This window comes from Sphaeramia orbicularis, chromosome 9, assembly GCF_902148855.1.
Source record: "Sphaeramia orbicularis chromosome 9, fSphaOr1.1, whole genome shotgun sequence".
Classification (NCBI taxonomy): Eukaryota; Metazoa; Chordata; class Actinopteri; order Kurtiformes; family Apogonidae; genus Sphaeramia; species Sphaeramia orbicularis.
The window spans coordinates 24,943,337-24,956,934 of record NC_043965.1 but is presented as its reverse complement, the minus strand read 5'-3'; the positions used below and the strand labels follow the sequence as shown (position 1 = coordinate 24,956,934).

The 13,598-nt window shown below is 41.0% G+C and overlaps 1 protein-coding gene across 1 annotated transcript in view; it reads right to left on the bottom strand.

Moving 5' to 3' along the window:
• Window positions 1-13,598, bottom strand: part of LOC115425728 (uncharacterized) — a 37,629-nt gene that overhangs the window by 8,762 nt on the left and 15,269 nt on the right. Inside the window, exons 7-14 of the mRNA XM_030143447.1 lie at window positions 10,087-10,236; window positions 8,808-9,136; window positions 5,158-8,688; window positions 3,559-3,609; window positions 2,680-3,204; window positions 1,040-1,125; window positions 350-571; window positions 51-212 (exon numbers count right to left, since the gene is read on the bottom strand). Of these exons, the coding sequence (XP_029999307.1) occupies window positions 51-212; window positions 350-571; window positions 1,040-1,125; window positions 2,680-3,204; window positions 3,559-3,609; window positions 5,158-8,688; window positions 8,808-9,136; window positions 10,087-10,236 (5,056 nt within the window). The remainder of the gene's footprint in view (window positions 1-50; window positions 213-349; window positions 572-1,039; window positions 1,126-2,679; window positions 3,205-3,558; window positions 3,610-5,157; window positions 8,689-8,807; window positions 9,137-10,086; window positions 10,237-13,598) is intronic.

Genomic DNA, 13,598 nt, shown 5'->3' with positions numbered 1-13,598 from the left:
CATTCCTAGACATCCTGGTTTCAAATATTGCACGTGTGCATTTTGTGTACCTCCGTGAGAGATGACTCTTTTGTAAGGCTCGATACATTTCATGTCAATGCGATGCTCTTGTTCTCCAATCACTACGCTTCGCCACAGTTTACTGTCCTCAGCCGATCTCCGTCCTGATGCACTTGATGTTGCTCCTTCACCAAGATAAGCTTCGGAGTCTTCTGTTTTTAGACAGAGATATGTAAAGTTTATGAGACAACATGCCAACAGCTTAAATCTACATGTGCTTTTACTGGATTCCTTTTTTACAGAAACAGTGTATGGGAGAACATGTAAAATTTTGAGGTGCATGTCTGACCATGTCTGTTAAAATCCACAGAGTCAGCCTCATCTGGTGTGTCCAGCTCATCTATGTTAACATCCAAATCATCCCCAGTTTCCAAAGCCTCATCCTCTGTATCCAGAGCATCTTCTGAGAGGAGCGATCCCTCGCTGTGATCCAGTGACACGTCCATTGGTGGAGCTGTCAGCTTCCTCCTCTGATTGGATCCACCTGACAGATCTGTGGATGATGGAGGATCTGCCCAGAAAGAGAGGGGTTTCAGTTTTGGATCTGTTTTTATTTGTGGGTGATTTAATTTTCTTTTTCCCCTTTTGTTACATTGTCCTGTAATAAGATTAAGCTGTATTCGAGTCTTGGATGAACCAACTAATCTAAACACAAGAAACTATGAAAGGAATAATGATCATGGAATCCAGATCATTGGTTGTTAGTATGTTACAAGCACTGGATTTCTTTTTTAAAATACAGTTTTACATATAATAAAACATGGGAGATACAGTTATTTGTGATGTCATATCAGATGGCATGTCTAAGAATTATTTTCAGAGAATCTCATTTTAGTCAGAATTTGTCTAATGAATCCACACATCTGTACTAGATCCAGCTCACACATCACACATAAACAGACACCTTTAACAACTAAGATGGAACAAAAACACCAATGTTGAAACATCCAAAGGCACAACACACATTTAGTTTATTTACCCTCTCTGTTGTCCATGTCCTCTGCTTCCTCTCTGGAGTCCATCTTCATCATCATCCCTGCTGCACCGTCTCCCTGATGGGATTGCCTGTTTGGAGGCACAGAGATACAATAATGAGCAATGACATAAAGTATCACAGCTATCGCCACTACTACCATGGGCACAGCTACACATAGTATCGGGCCAAAGAAGCCAATCATCTACAAAGAAAAATATTTTAACTTCTCCCATCACACTGAATGGATGGATATAAGTTTCATTTCCCTTCACTGGACTGTAGACATGAAATGTAACAGAAGTGACAAAGCAGATAGAGACTCACTGCTTCATTCCCAGCTCTGCACGTGTAGGCTGAGGAAACAATACTGAGCAGTGTTGCCACTTGCTACCTCCCCCCCTACCAAAGCCCCCTATAACAGACTGATTAGCATACAGCCCGCTAACAATAGAAAGAAGTAGTGCAGAAAAAACATGGACACATGATCACACACAAAAACAAAATTAATTTCTCTATTTTTGAAAAAAACAAACAACAAAACCAAACCCCAAAACCCCTCCATATTAGGTCAACTACCTTTCTCTCAAACAGGGGTTCCCTCAGATGGCTGAAACACTGTCTCCACAATCAAGTCATGTGACTGCTTCATTATGCAAAGATCTGGCATGTATGAACTCAAACACACACGGAGTAAAAGACAGGGGAGGGTTGTGAATCCCAAACAGGGGGTGGGTCATCTGAATTACAAAGAGGAGCAAAACAAATACAATGGTGCAACTGCTAACAAGGAACAATTAAGCTGCAGCACAAGCACCAGATACAGGATGAGAAAAAATCTGATTGAAAAAGATACATTATTGCTACTAAAAGTGATTATTAAAAGCTCTGTACATTATTATCATGATTTTCACAGCCCTCTTCCATATTCAATTTAATGCATGTAGGACCTGGTGAGCTCCCTCCTCACACCCACATACATTCAACTACTTAAGGGTGTGGTGCTTATGGAAGTCTTCTTGCTAAATGACATTTATCTCTCTATGCCCATAATGCTCCTTTCTGAAAAGAGAATCCATTTTCCTCTCTTACAAGAAATACAATTTTCGCCTATGGGATGATGAAACAGCCATCTATTATTAGACATGGTGCTGATATGGGTGGATCTGGAAATTAAATAAGACTCCATTTATCTGTAATGAGCTCTGTCCCACTTAAAACCAGCAATACAATGCACTTATCCAGCAAATACCTGCACCTCTGCAATGTTAAGCATGATACAATAACAAAAACTTAACTTTCTGCTTTGGTTACAATGTGATCAATTCATGACTAGTCTAACAAAGTATCATCGTTTTGAATGAATCTGTACTGCCTCTATGTGGTGAAAGGTAGTAATACAGCATTTAACCATGTAAACACAGACACTGTGTATACTACTCATCTTTCATGCAAAAGCAACTTTGTTTGGAAAGACGCCCTGTTTTTGGAAACACATTGTTTCCAGACAAAGTGGAGATAAAGTCTATATTAAATCACTCTAAAAACCACAAGAGAGCAGAGAGACCTGAAGAGCTCCACAATGCAGAACCTGTTAAAATGACAGAGGAGCAAATTAAATGCAGCATTTATGAGTGTAAGCTCACCTTGAGAAGAGAAAGTGGACATACCCCTCTGGCACATACCGTGCGTGATCTTCCCTCGCTGTCTGGATGTCTGATCGGTAGAATGACTGTTCATCAAACTGGTAATGAGCATGCTCTGACTCATACTGGCTGTGGTCATCGGTCTGATACTGAGAGTGCTGGAGTTCAGAGGCACACATGGAGTCACCTTCATACTGGCTTTCTGCCATGTACTGAAACTCAGATCCCTGATTGTTGAAGCTGTAGACCTCGTTCCCTCTGGATTCGTAATAGCTGTCAGCCTGTTCAGAGCTGTACTGTGCCGCTGTGGCGTCAATTGTAAACTCAGCGTACACATCTGAGGTATCCTGCTGGCTGTTTGATTTGGTATTCATGCAGGTTGGCAGGGTGCTCTGGTTTTCAGTTCTTTGGTCAATGTGATGATAGTTGTAGCCATACTGGGTTTGAACCTGAGTTACATTCTGACTTCCTGTCCACTGGTAAGCTGCATCATCAGACATCGGCTGAGACATCACATCCTGGTGTCTTTGAGGAATAAGAAACAAGGGATTAGTGTGGAGAAAAGATATCAAATTGACAATGAGCTGTGTATGTCTTTGGCTTTCACATAAAATCATACTGATATGTCATATGAAAAAATAATGCTGATATGTCATGCTGATATACATATAAAATTCACACACTGTACATAAAACAATGAAGACTTAAACAATTAAGCCAAAACAAATAATCAAACCTGATGTTATTATATGAAGTACAATTTGCCAAAAAGAAACTGCAGCTACACGTACAAGCTTCTTTTTCCCTGTACTCATGGGTATCAGACAAAATGTGCATAAATGCAAACACATGCTTACACCCACACCTCCTCATACACACCTTGTAAACGAGCTAGGGGAGCTGTTTCCATTAGCTGTGGTGGGGCTCCAGCTGTAATGAGGCAGGTAATGCATATTTAATGAGGCATAAACAGATTTATAAACACACACACAGAGCAGCAGATCAGAGCTTACTACTGCACACATGGAACACATGTCCGTACTTTGTTTCCCACCTATATCAGTGCACATAAATGTGGACTGATGTGTTTCCATCATACTATTCACATTTAGCCTCATATTACCACTTTCAGGCTGACAACTGTCTATTGAAATGCAATATCACTGTTGGAAGGCTGCTGGGCACAATATTACAATATTCACTGTGTTGTCGTTATTGTATTACATGCCAGAGACGTGTACAATATCCTTTTCCACATTTTTGCTTTCTCTATTGAGCACAAACACTCCCATATACCCTCAGGAGAGTGTTCTAGCTCAAGTTCAACAGTCTGTTCAGTAATACTAATATTCCTCTGACATTCAGACTCTATTGAGAAAGCAATAGAGACTCAGAACCTCACAGACAAATTATGCCAACCTGGGAAAACCAAATCAGAACAAACAAAGTGACCAGACATACACTATGCACATGGTTTATCAGTATCTAAATACTTTGAAGATAACTTATTATGCTTCTCCCACCTTCCCCTCTTTATAGATGTGTTACTTTTTGTGCATGTATAAGGTCAACAAAGTTTCATAGTGGACAGTACGCACCGGAGGGAGCAGTCCGACAGAGGGAAATACTGTGAGGTCTGTGAAAACAACTCATTAGCTCCCTGGTATTTTGTTCCATAATGGATCTACGTCATTGGGTTCTACAAATAGAGCGTGCACACCTGGCATCAGGTACAACACACCCATGAGCAGTAGTCTGAGCGGAGACCAGGATGAACCTGTTGCCATGTCTAGAAGATGCTGTTTTTTTTGTGCTGTGAGGAGAAGAGTTACTTATTTGTATGTATTTATTTTTAACGCTATTACTCAACAGCTCAATCCCAACCTTTTAGTGTGTAAATTTCACCAAGGACTGTTTTCATCCAGCCTCAGTTTGAGGTTGGATTCTCTTAGCGGTTCCAGCTGAAGGACAGAGCAGTTGCCACTTTATTAGGTATGATGCAGAATCATAACCTGTATGAGGGCATTATTTGTGCATTAGCTTTGGTAGAAATGCAGATTTATTGCTATACCCAGCCTAATGTCTGGCTGTTAGCCTACAGCTGTTAAGGTTAATGTACAAGTTAACATGATTATGTTCTATTGATTATCTGTTCTAATCAGCTGCTCATTCACTGTTATATTAAACCTACATGGAAACATGGAAGTGTTTTTGTTCACAAAAGCCAAAATGGAGTGTCTCAGGCAGAGGTGTACAGTATAAGAAAAGTAATGTTTGTTTTTTTAGTATTACAACATGTAAATCTATAGTAGTAGACCGCCAAAACAAAATTATGAACCTTAAAATGACCATAAGAGGTCCTCTTTAATTCTGGTTTTTGTAATTAGACATTTTCAATTTTTTTGCACATGTGTAATAACTGTGATAAATGATGTTATCCCCAGGGCTGGATACACTGAGTTTAAGTGCACTGCTTACCTTAATAGAGGTGAATGTCTTTCTTGAGAAGCTTCATGGCTCCCCATCTGTTGTTCTGTTGACCATTTATAATGATCACCACTCCTCGCAGGCTGAGCATTGTAGTAATGGACTGTATTCTGCGAGAACTGATCTGACTGAAGTGTTTGTAAATCTGTTTGTTGAAATGAGCAACCTCCAATTGGCTCCTCAGTGAAACTCAGCAGATCTGGAGATTTTAATTCAGGTCTTTCTAGTGTCTCTTTTTGTCCTTCTGACGTCCATTTTGGTAAGGTAGTGTGTTCTTTATGTGTTTCCTCTTCTATTTCCTCCTCATCATTCTCCTCTTCCATTAAATCACCAGAAAAGGGTAATCCAAGTCCTCTGTCTGAGGGACGACCAGTTTCACTTAATGGGGAACCAGTCAATGAACTGCTGTGGGAGACAGAACTGTTGGTAAGAACTGGGGATTCTGGACCAGATGGGGCTTGGGGTGTATCTTGTCTTGCTAACTGACCCCCCCAGACTTGAAAATTACCCAAAGAGGTAGGACATGGTGGTGGAGGTGCAGAAGGTGACTGCCCTCCCTCATCTGAATCTTCCATTGAGATCTGGGAATGTACATAAACTTCCTCTCTGGCTTTCAGGAAGTGATCTGATGGATATCTTAATGATGGAGACACACTTCTTGGTATAATGGCTGATTTATCATCCTGGTTTGCTTCATCTGCTTGTGTCTGGCTGCAAGCTGGTGGTCTTGAATCTGACTTGGGCAGTTTAGTTTCTGTGTCTTGTTTGGGTTTTGATTGTCTGGGACTGAGTGTTTCAGTCACATAGGTGCTGCCTGTGTCTGAGTGATCCTGGTTTAATATTTGTGAATGTGTCTCATCTGTGGTGTGTTTGGTAGATTCATGTAAATGGGTCATACCAATATTTGATTGCCTTGAGTCCAACATTGCTTGAGCTAAGGGGGCTTTATGTAGTTGTGTATTTTCACCGTTGTTATCTGCAGACATTTGGCATTGCCTCTTCTGATGTGTGTTCTCCTGATGTTCTCTATGTGCAGCTTGGGCCTGCAGCACTGTGGCAGCATAGGAAAGCATGCTGAAAGTCTCCATTGACTTCCTTGTTCCTTTCGATTGTCTGTCAGGCTCTTTATACCTGCCACGCCACTCCCTCTCAGCTTCTTTAACTGTACCTGACACAATAATGTTTTCCATTTCTAGTCCTGATGAAGAATCTCCATCAGAATTGGACCTGAGTTCATCTCGACTGCCTGCATGGAGGCTGTCGGGGCTGTACTTCAGTGCATCTCTCTCCCCACCAGAGCCTGAGCTTGGAGACAGTGTTTCTGTTATTTTTTCCTCCACATCATCACTTTCATTAAGATTTCCTTGGGTTTCAGTGGATTGCCCGTGGGATAAGAACTGTGTTTCAGCTTCTCCTGTACTTGTCTGGACTACCAGCAAAAATGGAGAATGATCACAGGGTTGTTCTCTCCAATCAGATGAAGCCTCTTCTAGTGTTTCCCCAGTTTGTTCCTCAACTGAATGTCTCCCAGTTGTTCTGAATTGATCTGACTCACTAATTCCCTCAAATACAAACACTTCACTTGCTACTCCAGATTCAGCGTTTTCTTGGGAATCAGCCGTCTGGTATTGATCACTTTCCACATGTGGATGAAAATGTTTGGTCACAGCTATAAAAGGGCTAGATTGCGCCTCTAACTGTATCATATCAACAACAGGGCTAACCTCAGGGGAGGATGTCAAGCTCCATGTCCCAGCTCCTACATTATCATATTCTGAGGTGGAGGTGACCATACCAGGTACAGGCAGGTCCCATGAAGTCTCATCTTCTGGATTTGCAGATCCCAGTGTTTGTGTTTCTAACTGTTTGTCACTATCACATATATCTTCAGCATGTGGTGAAGCTTCTGCTGCCTCTATGACTATTTTCACATTGTGTTCATTTCCTCTCCAACACTCTTCCTCTTGTGCTCCACTCATACCTCTCTCCTTCTCTACTTTTTCTTCCTTCTCCTTTTTGTTTGCACTGGTCTCAGGTGAATCACTGGCATCAAAAGATCCCATTTGACAAAGGTCTTTTCCATTTTCTGGTGCCTCTGGGCTTGTTACGGTGGAGGAGCTGTCCTCCTGTATGGTGGTGTTCCACATCTCCATTCCCCCATCAGAGTACCCTAATGGACTCTCAACTGATGCACCGACATTGGGATTCAGCCCACAAAAAGAACCTGAGTTTTCAGACAAGTAGTCAGGGGTGTTTAGAGGTGATAGGCTGTCATCCCGAATTGTCATATTCCACATATCTAGAGATTCAGGGTAAGATGCAGTGGTTCCACTGTCAGATTTGAGAAATCCCTTCTGTGCTGAGTAAGTCCAGAAGTCCAGGAGATCTGTTTGTTTGTCTCCCTTTTTGCCCTGTACTCCTTCATCCTCTTCTTTAGAGGAGTCTGGTGTTAAAGTGTTTAAGAATTCTTTCTTTTTTGATTTTTTTTCTTTCACTCCAAAAATAATAGCTTTGGGTTTAACAACTACTTCCTCTTCAGGTGGTGTTAATTGCAGATCAGCCAAAGTAACAGCATTCCATTGATCCTTAAGCAGAGAATCCGTGTTCCAGTTGTCATATGATTCAGTCTGCTCAGTAATCAGACTTAACTGGGGTTGAAGGGTCTTAGCCCTCTGATTGCCAATCTCTTCTCTGGTTTCTTTTTCTGTCATTTCTTTGTTTGGTTCTCTAATTATTTCCAAAATATTCTGTGGGCTCTCACATGCCTTTGTCATGTTCCAGTTGCTGTTATCACTTGAGGACAATGCTCCCTGTGTGTCAAAGCCAAGTTCATCCCAGGTCTCTGATAAGGATGACGACACGCTGTCCTTGTGCTGCAGGCCATTGATCCTTTCGACTACATCCTCTGGAAAGAATCTAACTCCACAGCTGCTGGGTGGACGGCTACCTACCAGACTGTTGACTGGGGTCGGAGGAACCACAGTGTCAATCATCTCATTCCCGTGGATCTGACCAGGCTGGTCAATTGAAGAGTTTCGACTTTCAAATCCGCCCAATGAATTAGCAGCAGAGAAATCCACCAAGCTCAGCTCTTCAAATTCTGACAGACTGGAACTTCCTGCTCTACCTCTACCCTCGACGCCTCTTCCATCTGCACTTCCCTGCTCTGCCCCAGCCGGCACAGACTGGTCACTGCCATGTAGAGGGTCAAAACTAAACAGATCGAAGTTCTCACTCCGATTCCTGTTTGAGTGGTGCCTCCTCCTCTCAGGTGGGACAGGAGGAGAGAGCGACAACAAACCAAGCGGTGATGGGTTTCGAAGGAAAATACCTCCTGGCCCTGGAGCAGGTCCACCTCCAGCCATAATGTCTCCAACAGGGCTGTCGTCACTGAGGAACACTGAACTCTCTTTAGATGAACGGCTGCTGCGGATTGTGGTCATACCACTGTCAGGGCTCACAAGCTCCCCACCTCCGGCTGCACCTACACCTCCAGTGTCCTCTTCACCATCCGCCATCACTCTATTGACGAAGATAAAACGACAGTAATATAAAGCTATGCAGGTTTTTGCTCAAAATGCCTCAAGAAAAGATGCTCATTCTCAGATATTTAAAGAATGGAGCTAAGGCCATTTCAATACCTTGCCACTGCCACCACATCTCCACTCCCTGCATCCACTCGTTCTATGTCTGAACCGTCCATGTCGTTGATTCCAGACGATCCCTGGGAGAACTCAATGCTGCCTGCCACTCCCTCTGTAGAAGAGGTCCGACTACTGGGGTGACATGCCAGCACAGAGCTCCGCCGGTCAACAAAATCCTTGAGGAGACTCTGGATCTCTTCCTCCAGGACAGGAGGAGTACCAGAAAACGAGGTGTTCACAGGGATGTGGTACACCTGAAAGCTCTCCCTGGGTTCCAGTTCACCAGAGAGAGACCAGCTTGAAGACTCTTCCAACTCACAGCAGATCTGCAATGACAATCACTTTATTTTAAAATGCACTTTATTTATTATTCATTTCCTGCAAAAGTTATTACAGAATAATGGATGAACAAAATCCTGAAAAACAGGCAAATAAACCTGTCTGGTCAGTGAGCGGCTGCCACTTTACCTCTCCTAACATTTTACACCTCTTCATATAATCACAGCAAAAGTGAAGCAGAGGCAAAGAAACATAAATGAAAAGATATATTAGTAGCAATAATAGCATATATATATTGTATTTTTTTCTGTTTTTATTTTAATCTATTATTCTAATCAGCAGAGGCAATTGTACCCAATGCTGTTTCATGCACTCATCACTGTATTTTATATCTGAATCTCTAGGATGGCTGTCACTAAAAAATTTCAGAAAATGTTCATGGGTAGGTAAACTGCTACTCACTTCTCCAGCGTCTTATCCTATTGCACTACAGCATGACAGTGACAAAAGCAACAAATTCCCCTGAATGTTCACTGTTTGACCTCTGAACTCAGTAAAACTGCTTTTTCTAATAATCCTGCATTCGCATAGAATAAACCATAAAACAGCAATCCCTAACCCCCTTTTTTTCTCTTTTCAATTACCTTTAGAAGCTTTTTACTTACTGGTATTATACATGTTGCAGCTTTACATAAACCTCTGTAGATGGTGTGAGTGGTTGAAATAGCTGATATGGTCTATTTGCCTCTTTCTTACTCTTTTTGCCTCTGTTTTATTTTTTCTTTTAACATCTCTTTTACAGTTACTTTTACGTAGTTAGTGTGTTTTATATGTATTATTGTAATTATTTTCTATGTGAAACTATTTCTCGTTGCCATTTCGACTAGGATTCTCTGGAAGTTATTGTATCTCAATGGGACATTCCTGGAAAAATAAATAAATAAATGATGCAGAGTTGAGTATTTTAGAGAAACTCTTGAAAAAACAGCTCATTTACCTGGTTTAGTATTTCTGTGTTGTTTGAGTAGACAGCCACCTGCTGGCGGGGATGATAAACAGGATCGCTGATGGACAAGAGAACCACTACGCCTTCATATCCGTGGTGAAGACTGAATGATTTTAGCCTGTCCACAAAAACATTCCGCTCCTGAAAGAGAGAAAAAGAAGATAAACAAAGACGCACCCAGTATGGCACCAGTGTAATGAAAAGTTCTTGATGAATACTCACAGTTCCAACTTTACATTATGAACAATATTAATGAACCAATAATTAAAAAAGCAATCATTACATTTGATTGTTCGTGGTCTGAAAATGATTAATAAATGTCTAACATTGTGATTACAGCTGTATGGAAAACTTTGTTGGACCCCTGCTTTTTATTGCGCATATGATTTTAGTTTTTTTAGACTGAAGTGGTTATAAGTGAGCTTTCATCTATAGCAATGAGAGACGAAGCTGTCAAAGCTCACAGAGGGGTAAAGAGACACTTTGTGATTTATTGTTTGGAAATTAACTGTTTGCTCTTAAAACAGCCACCATGCACAGATTATGGTAATTCAGTGGCACCCATAATGATTGATGGATGTAAAGTTGCATTAATTAATTGTTTTGTTTGTCAAGGGAACTTGTTTTTTTTTCTTTCTGAAATGATTAACAACAATGTTATTGCAACTATAATTTGCAACGCAGTGTTGTGCAGAATGTGCACAAAGTGATACTTTTGAAAACATATTTGCTCGATTAATCTGGATTTGTTGTACAACTGTTTGTTTTGTGAAGTTCTCAAAATTGTTTCTGTGCTTATTTAAGTAGAACTTTTAAACAAAAGAGTTGTAGGAGACCTAAAAGGGGAGTAAATGTGTGTCTGGCATTTACTACAAACATTTCTGTTTGTCTTGCATGTCAGTACAAATAGTCCATATTATTTGTGATTGTGACAGTGTCTTGTTGTTTCTGTGTGGTCCTTTTTTCTGCTTATGCCTGTGTGAGTGCATTTGTACGAGTCCACTGAAAGTGACTGATGAGCACTGCGGGTGATGTATCTGCCCAGGCTGTGTCAATATTAACCTGTGAGGATGAGAAGGCTACAATGCCGCCCCCCTGTTCCCTCCTCCATCCCTCCATTCTTCTTCCTTTCCACAATATGGCTGCTGTCAGACACAGGCCCATCAATCCTCACACACACACACAACTGTCACTTCACTGACACTACCATTTCTCAACACTGATATCCTGATGAGTGCAATGAAGCCTCCCAAGATTCGTTAAAACACACATATTCACTCACTTAAGTACAAACACACAAGTAAAGGCACATGTAAATCTAACATGTACAGATAAATGCGCCTGCAGTCATCTACAGTAATCTCAGTGTATGAACAAACAAGCACCAGTATGTACACATATGAGCTCTGGTAAAGTAATAATGCCTTTGTGATTTACAGTAATACACACAGATATGCTGAAAGTAGGAACTACTCTTATGCTACTACATAAGTTTGTGTATATGCACACAAAACTGCACACACATACTCACACACAGGCAGGGAAATAAAGTCAGAAAACGAGCAGAGTGCAAATCTCAGAGATAACACGCAGGGCGACAGTCTGTCTGCCATTTGGCTCTTAACTGAGTAAATTACTACTCATATTGCCAGCCCCTCCTCCTTCCCCCTCTTTCTGCCACCCCCAGATACACAGATTGTCTTTTTTTTTTTTTTTTTTTTTTTTATAAATTACCAACATGTTAGCTATAAAAATCCACTTGCTAACTGTCTCCAAGAACCTAAGGCTAGGGCAACAGAGACCTGTATCTCATTTGCTGAGTTTTTTTTTAGTAACCCTTTAAATCAGAAAGAGTTTCCCTAAACTTCAGTCTGAATGTATTTTGGTTTGAGGTGTTCAATCTTGTTTTCCGACAGCTTTATTGAATTTGTTTAAATAGAAAAAGACATTTGATGGAAACAATATGCAATACATTAAAATGTTATTACAGAAAATTCGAGTGTTAACACATGATTTTCTGCATGACAATACAACATCTGCAACAAGTGGAACTATTAGGACTCAACACATGAGCATATATGAAATCCTTTCTTTTTCCATGTAATATTAAAAAAAATATGATATAATGATGATTAAAAAAATCCTTTGCAAAAATTCCTATCTGTAAACATCTATGGCTGTAAAACATGACCATTCATGCCTTGTGCAGCATATTAAGGTTTAAACACCACGCATAAGATTTTTAAAAAGTGGGAAAAAAACATCTTGGCAGTTATTTCGGCTTATTATGTTAATCTAAGGAGTTTTACTTTTTTTGGTATGAAACCAAAATTATGGTGTCTGCATCTTTTAAATCATGACAGTGAATTTTCTTAGGTTAACTTATTACTGATAGAATGGTGTAGCTAACCTAGTGAAGGGTTACTTTTTCTGACCCAGATCTGTGAGGACCAGCTCTTGACTCTTGTGTCTAATGGTATTAATGATCTGAAGCAGTTTGACAACAAGTCACAGGGAGAATTTCTATGTGATAGCAGAGTTATTCTCCCTTTCCCAGTTTTATTTTGTCTTTGGACCTAAATCTTCTGTTGATGTCATTTTTTATTTTGCCTCCCTCACTTGCTTCTGTTTCTCATATTGCCTCTTCATCCTCAATCCACACAGACACACTCTCACACACCCTCCCTCTCTGTCTTTGGTTGTCTTTGCTCCACAGGTAGCAAGTCTTTAGCGGCTGCTTGCAGATCTCCCAACCTGCCATCATTATGCACAATAGCCTTAGGTACAAAACTCAGGCCTCATAACTCACACCCCGCGCGCGTAAATTCCCGTGCAAACACAGTCAAAGCAAAAACACATTTCCTGCTGTCGCCAACATCTCCGGCAAAGAATTAATCAAGCGTTCATCCATTTAGGCTCTTTGCATACCCTTTCCGTCAGAACACAGAATGCTAAGAGAGTTGCGAGTTCTTCTCAGGCGATCGTTTCGCCACCCTGATGAATCCATCAAGCGAGGTTTGATTTATACATCTGTCTGTGATCACAGCGGTACAGCTACAGCAAATGGGGTGGCAAGGAGCGAGCTGACACCACCCTGCTCAAACACACACATGCCCATGCACTCACACGCACACACATGTGCAACATATACCATTCAACACAGACACATGCACAAAGAAAACTCACACACGCATGTGCTCGCAAACCAAACCAACAGTCATATGCTCTCTTACTTACACACACACACACACACACACACACACAAACACACACACACACACACACACACGCATACAAGAATATTGCTGCTTATGAAGTTTTCGAGATGAAATAAGGGAGGGGGTGTAAAAGTTTACTGGAAAGAAGCCCAAATGTCTTTCTGTCTGTCTATCTCATATGGGCCTTCTCGACATGCTTCATTCACTAAGTGCAGGGATTTGGGGGCCAAGATGCAAGCACTGAGTCTATAAATGTTTTGTTTTGTTTATTTGTTTGCCCTCAAA